Source organism: Solanum lycopersicum, chromosome 4, assembly GCF_036512215.1.
Source record: "Solanum lycopersicum chromosome 4, SLM_r2.1".
NCBI classification, from domain to species: domain Eukaryota; kingdom Viridiplantae; phylum Streptophyta; class Magnoliopsida; order Solanales; family Solanaceae; genus Solanum; species Solanum lycopersicum.
Genome location: NC_090803.1, coordinates 60,194,039 through 60,204,534, shown reverse-complemented (window position 1 = coordinate 60,204,534; position 10,496 = coordinate 60,194,039). Strand labels below are relative to the sequence as shown.

The 10,496-nt window shown below is 28.6% G+C and overlaps 2 protein-coding genes across 2 annotated transcripts; both read right to left on the bottom strand.

The window, feature by feature from the left end:
• Positions 1-586: 586 nt before the first annotated feature.
• Asr4 (Abscicic acid stress ripening protein 4) lies at positions 587-1,591 on the bottom strand. Its single transcript, NM_001282319.1, has 2 exons — positions 881-1,591; positions 587-769 (listed from the first exon to the last, which is right to left on the bottom strand). The coding sequence occupies exons 1-2, from the start codon at positions 1,589-1,591 to the stop codon at positions 587-589; spliced, it is 894 nt and encodes a 297-aa protein (NP_001269248.1).
• Positions 1,592-7,179: 5,588 nt separating this feature from the next.
• ASR1 (abscisic stress-ripening protein 1) lies at positions 7,180-8,558 on the bottom strand. Its single transcript, NM_001247208.2, has 2 exons — positions 8,377-8,558; positions 7,180-7,688 (listed from the first exon to the last, which is right to left on the bottom strand). Exons 1-2 carry the CDS (start codon positions 8,527-8,529, stop codon positions 7,509-7,511), a joined length of 333 nt encoding a protein of 110 aa, NP_001234137.1. The 5' UTR covers positions 8,530-8,558; the 3' UTR covers positions 7,180-7,508.
• Positions 8,559-10,496: the final 1,938 nt, after the last annotated feature.

Sequence of the window (10,496 nt, the reverse complement as noted above, 5' to 3'; positions counted from 1 at the left end):
AAAATAGAAACCATAATAAACAATAACTAACGGATGGAGTATTTCATATTTTCCAGTTGTCGCTTTCATGGTCTTATATTCTGCTGACTGAGACACTGAGTGTTTAGTTAGGGAGGAAAACATTTTCTTCAAATTTTTTCATATTTATTTGATTGGTTAAGATTTTTGAAAAAGAGGAAAATGATTTCGCAATGGAATAGGAAAAATAAGTTTTACTAATGATATTCCATATTAACCGTGTCCTCTCTATCCTTCAACACATCTCATTTTCACCAATGTAGGTTGTATAGCGCCCATTCCTATCCTCTCATAATATTTATCTAGATAATATTTTCGCTTAAATATAGAACACAAAGAAAAAATGTGCTTACGTACGGAAACCATTCATACACGAGAGTCAACTTTAAGAAAAACAATATACGTAATATTATTCACACTCATGCAAATTAAAGTAGGTGCACAACATCAAAGACAAGAGTAGTGTAACACACATACAAATTATTTAGGTGCATGCTGAGTACGTATTAATTAAAGGATAGATTGATCAGCACACAACAAATACTATATGTTATGACAAGAGAATTCATTAGAAGAAATGATGCTTCTTCTTTCCCTCAGCTTCCTCCTCTTCTTCTTTTGCTTCTTTCTTCTGATGATGTTCATGGAATGCAAATCCACCAGCACCAACTGCAGCTACTGCGGCTATCTCTTCCTCTATCTTGTGCTTGTGTGCATGCTCTGGATCTTTCTCTGCCTTGTGCTTCTCATGCTGAAATTTTCATATACCATATCGAAGATTAACGTAGGAAAATGTCATTTAATCTTGTAATCTCATACATATGCATTGTCACGTGGAAAGTTAGAATTAAAGAATATTTACCAAAGCAAAGGCACCAGCAGCAACAGCTCCAAGTCCCCCAAGTTCTTCAAGATGCTTGTGATGTTTCTTCTCTTCCTTGTAATCCTCAGAAGTTTTGGTTCCACTATCATCATTCTCTTCATAATTAGTAGTAGTCTCAGATGAGTAGGCACCAACTCCTCCACCATAGCCACCTTCCTCATTACCATAACTTGTTTTCTCACCATATTTGTTGTCATCTCCTCCACCATAACTAGCTTTCTCTCCATAACTAGTTTTCTCACCATACTTGTTTTCATCTCCCCCACCATAACTTGTTTTCTCACCATATGTATTATCTCCTCCGTAGGAGGTAGGTTTTTCGCCATATGTATCACCACCATAACTAGTTTTCTCACCATATTTGTTGTCATCTCCCTCACTGTAACTAGTTTTCTCACCATATTTGTTTTCATCTCCATATGTGTTAGTTTTTTCGTCATATGTATCATCACCATAACTAGTTTTCTCACTATATTTGTTGTCATCTCCATATGTGGTAGTTTTTTTGCCATATGTATCATCACCATAACTAGTTTTTTCACCATATGTGTTGTCTCCATAAGTGCTAGTTTTTTCACTGTCTTCATAGGTTGTTTCTTCATATGTAGTTTTCTCAATGGGGGTGTCTTCCTCTTTGTTCTTGTGGTGGTTAAAGAGACCACCAAAGTGATGTTTCTTTTCTTCAGCCATGATGTTTTTTGGTGACAATTGTGTATGAAAAAAATGTAGTAGTAGAACAAAATACTTTGGGATGTTTTTTTCTTGTGAATATTGAATGGTATTTATAAGTATTTGGCCTATAGGAGGTGAAGTGGGGACTAACTAATTAGTTTGTCCAATGAACGTGTACAAGTTCTTATCCAATATTCATGATTTATATTTTCCATGATGGAAGATTTTCAATCCAAGTGGCAAAAATAATGGACCTAAGCTTAATTCAATTGTTAAAATCAGCACAGCTGATATGATGTATGACTTGCTTTATTCATTTTGTTTGTTTAATGTGAACTAACTTTACTTTTGTTTCCCCCCCTAATTAACGTTTCTAACTATATATATATATATATATATATATATATATATATATATATATATATATATATATGATATACTTTGATTTTAATTTGTTTGTTTTGTTAATCTTTTTAATTCATTTTTTAAAAAAGAAATTATGTGTTCAAATGTTGCTTGGTGAATAAAAATTATTGACATAACATATTTTTCTTTTTTCATTTCGTCTTAAACTATGTGCCAATGGATCAAATGGTGTCACGTAAGTTAGAATGGAGGGAGTATTTAATTTCAATTTTCATACGACCAAATGTGCTTTTCGATGTTCAACTGAAAAGCCAAAATCCCCTAATTTTAAGTCGAAGAGATATTTTTGGGGATGAAAGATGTGTTAGGATTACTATGGTTTGAAATACAAGTCATTTAAATGAAAATATAGGATAATGTCCCCCACAGTACTCCTACTCTCATGTTGGCCGTAAATTATCACATCAATACGCGTTTACTATATGCTTTGATCAAGTGTGAGTTTTATCAATTATTTTTATTCAAATTTCAGATAGTCTTTGTCATAACGTTAATTAATTGAACATTACTGTTACTAAAAGAAAAAAAGAAAAGAAAGAGAAACATAAGAATTTGTTAATCTTTCAAACAATGTCACGTTATATGAATATTTAAGATCCTATTAAAAGCACCAAGAAAAAGTTGGAAATCACACCTGGACATGTTGAATATTTTGAACCCTAATTAATCCCCAACCACTCCCCACATGAAATGCTTGTTAGATAGTAGTTATTTCTCTTAACCATACAAAGAAATTTGGGATCGTTTGATTGGAAAAATGTTATTTCGAATTGATTATTCTGAGATAAGTTATTTCACCAGGTATATGAGATAATTTATTCCATCACTAAAGTATAAATGGTGAGATAAACAAATCAGAACTCTGTAATATCTCCAATCAAACACAAAATTTACTAATACTCACATTCTATCCCCAAAATTATTTTACCTTATATCTCACCTGACACGATTCGTTAAAATAGTGATAGCGTCGGCATTATGATTATTTTGAGGAGTGTCGGCAAAAGCTTTTTAATGGAATAGTTTATTTGTATGCTAGTCTTTAATTTGTTGGTTTATTGTCTTTGTCCGTCTAACTGCCATTCTAAAGCGAAAAGCCCAATCCTCTTCTCCACCCACAACTTTTTTTTTCCGTCTAATATTTCATATTTATATTAAAATTTAATTAATTTAATTTTATGTATTTTCAAATTTTATTTGAAGGCAACAGTTTCAATTCATAGCTAAAGATTAATTTGAAACCCTTAACTGGAAATAAGAAAATTCCAACAATCTTACCACAATTCATGTCGGTAAACCAAAGCTAAGTCCCTACTCCAAAAAAATATAAATATAAATAAAATAATTTAGTACTTTAATGGTAGGCATATTTTGATGGTTTAATTTGAAGTTTTGAACAATAAATTACTAATTAAAAATAAAACTATTTTAAAAATTTCAGAAATTAAGGGAAAAATGTCAAAGTTTTGATGAAGAAATGTTTGATAAAAATTGTATGAATTATTATATCACACCAAATTGCCCCTTCTGTATATCGCTACCTTTACAATATTTTCCAAATTCAGATACAGGAGAAACCTACCTAATAATCCTTTTACCGTATCAAAAGAGACATTTGATGGCAATAATTTTTTGAGATAATTTTATTTAAAATATTTAATAATAATTGAGTTACTATTATTGTATTCCGAGTCATTATAATTTCTAGTAGTATTTATATAGATTATTGATTATAAATACTCATGTTATATTATCGGCACTAAATATAATATAATATTGATATTTGGTATTTCTGATTTCTATTTTATTTTTATTTTCTGTCATTGGATAAATGTCATTAAAAATGATATATTATATTTAATAAATAATTTATAATTATTTAAATATTTATATTTTATTTAAGATTACGAATTTTTAAAATATTAATTAGGATAAAGAAGTGAAAGAATATCCCGTGTGGAATCCGCATAAAGATTAGTTTAATTGGATGGAGCTAGATATTTATTAATGAGTGTCGACAATTAGTGAGGTGGGGATTTTGATGTGAAATGAATCACAAGAATCTCATATTATATATATTACTCCGTTCATAATTGTTTATTAGAATAAGATCTTGTATTTCCTTCAAGAAAAAATTAATATAAAGTATAATTTAATTAATATAATTTTATATTTTCGTTATAGGAAAGAATATCAAAAGTCTGTATAATTTTTTTAATTGAATAAAATGAAGTAATTATTAAGATTAGGATTATAAAAATTGTTGAGTTGTTGAGGTTATATAGTAATATTCACATTTTATTGCCAAAAAGAAAATTAGAATTGAAAAAATAAATTAATTACTTTTAATGATTTAAATTAAATATTAATCTTCGACATTTATTTTTAACATACGTGTCAAATAATTCGAAGAAGGAAAGAATATAAAAATTTACCTCACTTTAGCAGATGAGTCAAATGATCCTTTGAATTATTAAATTGAGCCTTTTGTCATCATGGCCCTATTAATATTAGGACGTGTCGGCAAGTTTTTTTTTTAATTATTTTTTATAAATATAAAAAAGTTATGATAAAAATTATGGAACAAGGTAACCATTCATTTTATGATAAATCACTATAAGCTTAATATATCTACAAATTATAGTGATATGGGATGGTTAACGGGCTTGGGATCAGGGGATTTATGAGTGGGTGGAAAAGAGATAATGAACTTATAATGTCATTCATGTAGCTTTTTTTTTATTTCTATTAAAGAAATTATTTTCTTTATTTTTACGAAGTTTGTTTTTCTAAAAAAAGTACCAAACATAAAAAAATTAAAAAATATTTTTTTCGATAGCAAACAGATCTGAGGAGGCTAAAATTCATTTCAATTTATAAGTCTTTACTTTTCCTTAAGTTTTTAGTTCATTTAGAAAAACATAAAAATACTTTTATTTTAATAATATTTTAATTTCAATTTCTATGTGACTTGTTTATATCAAGATAATAATAATTAAAAAATATTTTGTTATATGTAACATTTTTTAATTTAAAATTAATCAATCTTCTTTATTTCTTTTAAAACTCTATATCAAATTAACATCATAAAAACAATTGAAAGGAAGGGGGTAATACTTTTTCATTAAGTCGTGTGATTAAGCCACATAATTTACTTCCTCTCATAACACAAGCTAAATAACTCGATGAATTGCAAAATTGACATAATTTATAAAGTTTCTTTGTGTGATCTGCTGAATTTAATTTCCTCCGGCTTTAATTAATTATATGATATAAAATCCATCGAAGAGAGAACTATTTCATATCTTGATTTTTTATATACATTCAATATTCGAATTTAAAATCTTGATATTTGGCACCCCATGCGGTAAGTTGGAACAATAAATGACATACAATAAGTAGTTATTAGTTTTGAGTAGATGCATTATATACATGGCAGTTGGCACCATGCTTCTTAACGTCGAAAAATAACTTGAATTATATGGTATTATCTTAACTCTTAACTAATCTCAACCTTAGTAATCTAGAATAATTAAGACAATTATAATTCACTAGTCATTTTGTTTAATGCCTCACATGACCCTTTGGTCATTATCTAGTCCTGATTTGTTTTCATTTAGTAGATATTTGAATCCGAATGATTTAGATATAATTTAAAAAATAATTAGCTTAATTCATTTGTATCAATTACTTTGAATTCCTCTCTTCTTATCCAAAAATACTAAAGGTGTTGTTTTTAAGAAAAAAGAAGTTAATTAGTTGTTGGATGATTATTTTGAACAAGTCATTATTGGTGATGAATTAAAAATATACTAGCATTTCCGAATTTCAACTATCCCAAATATCTCAATTAGAAGTTCAAAGTTAATTAGCTGTGAATTTTTTCGTTAATTATATATTGTTCAGGGGAAGGGATAAATATACCTCCAATTTAAAGTGGATCACAATCCTCATATAATGAATTGGTGCATATATTAATTCATAATCTAACAAATAATGTATATTTATTCTTTTCGTTGATAAATATTTATGTATTGAAATTATTAAGTGACTTTAAAATAGGAAACTCACATATAGCTACTCAAAAATAGCGTAATTACTCTATTTAGATATAGTTTGATAATTACAATTCGTATCTATATGTTATAGAGAGGAGAGAGGCTAGCGAGACTGGGAGAGAGAGGAGAGAGAGAGAGCAAAAAGTGGGATAGAGGTGAATTGTATATGTATATCGGTTAGATAATTGTATATTATACATATGCATTTGTATATATGGCAAGAGAGATTGGGAGAGAGAGGAGAGAGGAGAAGCGAGATTGGGAGAGGGAGGAGAGGGGCAAGCGAGAGAGGCATAAAGTGGGAGAGAGGTGAATTGTATGTGTATATCGGTTAGATAATTGTATATTATACATATGCATTTGTATATATGACAAGCGAGATTGGGAGAGAGAGGAGAGAGGCGAGCGAGAGAGGGCAGAGAGTGGGAGATAGGTGAATTGTATATGTATATCGATAAGATAATTGTATATTATACATATGTATTTGTATATTCTGGTGAATTATACATATACAAATGTGACTAATTATATAAACTCGAAGTCAGCTCACATAATTAATGTATAATGTTAGTCGTGAGTGGTAATTATAGCAAACTATAGCTATGATGAATAATTAAATAGTATAAATTTGCTTAACCTCATAATTTTTCCTTATCACACCCCTTTTTTACACCTGCAAAATTCGATCCACAAAAATAAGCTCAATTCCTCTTCTACTCAATCATAAAATGAGTTTGGATCGAATCTAAATAGAAAGGGATAATTTTTTAGTTAGATGGATCTAAGTTTGATTCGTAGGGAAAAAATAGGTGAAATAATTTTTTCAAAATCATATGATAACATTGAAATTATAAAAATTATAGTTCTAGAATTATTTTTTAATCAAAGCGAATGATCAAATCGTCATATTTTCGGGATATTTTTTTGGAACCAACTGACACTGGCTCAATCTAACTTTTTTACTATGAGTCAAATAATTTATAAAATAAAATTATAAGTATCTAATTAAATTAATTATCTAAAAAATAAAGTAATCGACTCATTATAGTAAATTAAGTATATAAAAGTTAATAATTTTTCAATATAAAATTGCGAGGAAATTAAAAAAAAAAAACATCATTATTTAGGAAATCAAACAAATCCATTCACTAGAAAACTCATTATTTATTACACCACTTAAAAAAGCAACATTTTACAAGGTAATTCAACAGAAGATTGCGAGGAAAGTCCAAAACACACATGATCATTTTGGAAATCACAATACATCCTTCTTTACATCACACGAGATTGGTAAAATATATTTTGACTTTTGCTCTTTTTTTTTAACTCGATCCATTTATAATATCACACTAAATTTATTGTTATTATGCACGATATATGATAAGATGACACAACACTTATACCAAATATGGAAATTCCACGAATATTAAAAATGTAACTAAAATAACAATTTAGAAGAGATGGTGGTGTCCCCCCTCAGCTTTTTTTTCTTCTTTCTTGGCATCTTTTTTCTCATGATGCTCATGGAATGCAAATCCACCTGCCCCAACTGCAGCAGCTGCTGCTATCTCTTCCTCTATCTTGTGTTTGTGTGCATGTTCTGGATCTTTCTTTGCCTCATGTTTCTCATGCTAATTTTGTTTTATGTTTATTATCACCAACAAAAGAGGGAAAAAGTAATTAATAACAGAGACTCTGTTCTAATTCGTGTGACATATTTTCATCAGTTGTGATCATGTCGTACAAACAACAACACTTATTTTGAAACGAATGAAGTACTGAGTAATTTCAACATCGATATTCTATATGTTGTTTTTTTTTTAATTGAAGAGTTAGAAGTTGTAGAACAATTTTTATTATTACGCTATTTTTGTATAGATGATAGAGAGTTACTATAATTAGGTGAACTTAATGTGAAATTAGTGTAAACGTGTTTAGATAGAAAATAAACTCTTTTACTCGCAAATAAAACCATCCCTTCTCTGTTTATCTTCTTTAAATTTTTCACACCCCTTCCTTACATATATTATGAAATTAAACTAAAAATTTAAAAGGAAAAAAGGAATTAAATTATATTAAATAAATAATTGGCTACTCTTCCGTCCTTAATTATAGATTTTTGGCATGAATCGAGGAAATAAAATCATTTTATTAGGAATCAATATATTCAAACTCTCCGATGAAAATCTTGACTAATCGGATGTTCCCGGTAGAAAAACTCTTAAATGATTTTGATCGTAATTTGAATAAAAGAAAATGATTTGTATAAATAATCGATAATAACGTTTATATATATAAGGTAAGATTATATCAACGTACCAAGGCGTAGGCACCGGCAGCAACAGTGCCAAGTTTACCGATTTGCTCGAGATGTTTATGGTGTTTGATTTCTTTTTCGTAGTCGACGGGGCCCTCCTCCGCCTTGTCCTTGTGGTGGAACAGGTGGTGGTGGTGGTGTTTCTCCTCCTCCATCTGAAACAATAAATCTATCGATAATTTAGAAAGTGTATGGTGTTTGATACAAATATGATCTTGTCAAGTCCTCTATTTATAATTAAAATTCATTCATTCACTAATAGTGAACTTAGTCCAAATTAAATTATTGTGTGATGAGGTGGCACTTTGGTATACAATTTATCAACGAATCGTATAAATTATGTAGTATAATCGTGTAAGATAATTTTTACACTATTATTACCTAAAGATAATGACAAGACAACAATATAAAAAATTGTGTGAAATTAGTAAATTGTTAAGCTAATTTTTACTATTAAATTAGGTTTATTTAGTATGATATTAGAGTCAAATTGAACGCTTGAATAATTTGTTCACGTCATGGATCGGAGTATAGAGTGTTGGGGTTCGGGGATGGGAAGCGTGATGAATGTAGAAAAACTCACATCAAAGGCGGATGAAGTTAATTGAGCTCTTGCATGATTTTAAATAATTTTTTTTATAGACTAATTTTTTCGGATTGCGTCAAATCTAAAATCATTTTAAATGTAAATAATTTTTTTAAACATCTCTTTCACTATTGTTCCATCGACTGAATGCCATTGCGGATGAAAGAGTACTCAACAGATTTTAATTATCTTCCCAATTGCCAATCGCCATCACATTTTTCTTCTTTAAGTAGAAGGAGGTGCATAATTAGATAGATTATATTGTGAATCATCAACCAAAATATGGGATTACTTGGAGATTAAGGATAACAGAACACATGTGGCAAAGGAAAAAAACAAATCATATGTCCCTACTACAAGATGAAAATGTCATGTAGCTGTCATTCAAGTCAATTTTATGTTTTGCTTTTTCTCATTTCAGTTTTCAAAAAGAAAAACTACCTAATTAGACATACTTTATTATTATATATATTATTATTATTTATATTTTTAATATATTATATATTTTATCACTAATTAAAATTTTTTTTATGTATTCTACACTGAGATATATATATTTTTGTTACGTGATACACAAAAAATAGAAAAAAAAACAAGTGAAATTTGTATGTATCCTATACATATATTATGTGAATCAAACTATGTACATATATCAGGAGTGATTCACATGTATCTAGAATATTAGATATACGAGAGAGTGGCAAGCAAGATGGGAAAGAGGTGAAGGAGATTTACTATGTATCCTAAATATATGCTAATACACTTGGTTACAACGATCTTTTTTTTTTCAAATTACACTTAAATTTGACCTCAAGTAACATGTATTTGGACGTCTTTGGGGCACCAAAATTTAATAAAATATTTAATATTACAAACTAAAGTGTAACTAAGTTATTAACTCCTAAAATAATAAAATTCATGTAACTCCCTTTTCAAAAACTTCTTAAATATTTTTTAAATCTGAAAATTAACTTGTATTTTGTTATAAAAAGATATCTTGCAACAAATGGCGCTTACTCGTTCTATATAATAGGCAGAAAGCTTGTACCACTAAGTTAAATGATATAAAAAAAAGATATAGACGCATACAATTCTTAGTACTCCCACTGTTTTAACTTTTCTTTCTATTCATTTTAATTTATTTTGTTTTATCGAAAAAAATGATTTTCGAAAAGAGTTTGTTTTATCTCAGAGGATTTTCGACTTTTTAGGAGTCGCCACTTAATTTTGAGAAAATTAAGAAAACTTATTTTCTAAACAACTTTAAAACAGGAAAATTGTTTGGAAAATGTTAAAGAGTTCGGGATTCCTATTAGTGTCTTAGGAAGGTGACACTCCGTTAAATACGATTTTCCGGCGATTAACTTATTTGACTATTTTTTGTAACTTTTGCAATTTGAAGTTGAACTTTTATTTCATTTAAACAAGTCGACAAGTTTTGCAATCTTTATTGTTTATTTCACAATTTTGCGAATCTATTTCAAAGTTAAACTTTCCTAAGGTTTTATCTAACAAGCTTTGCAAATTTGAAACAAA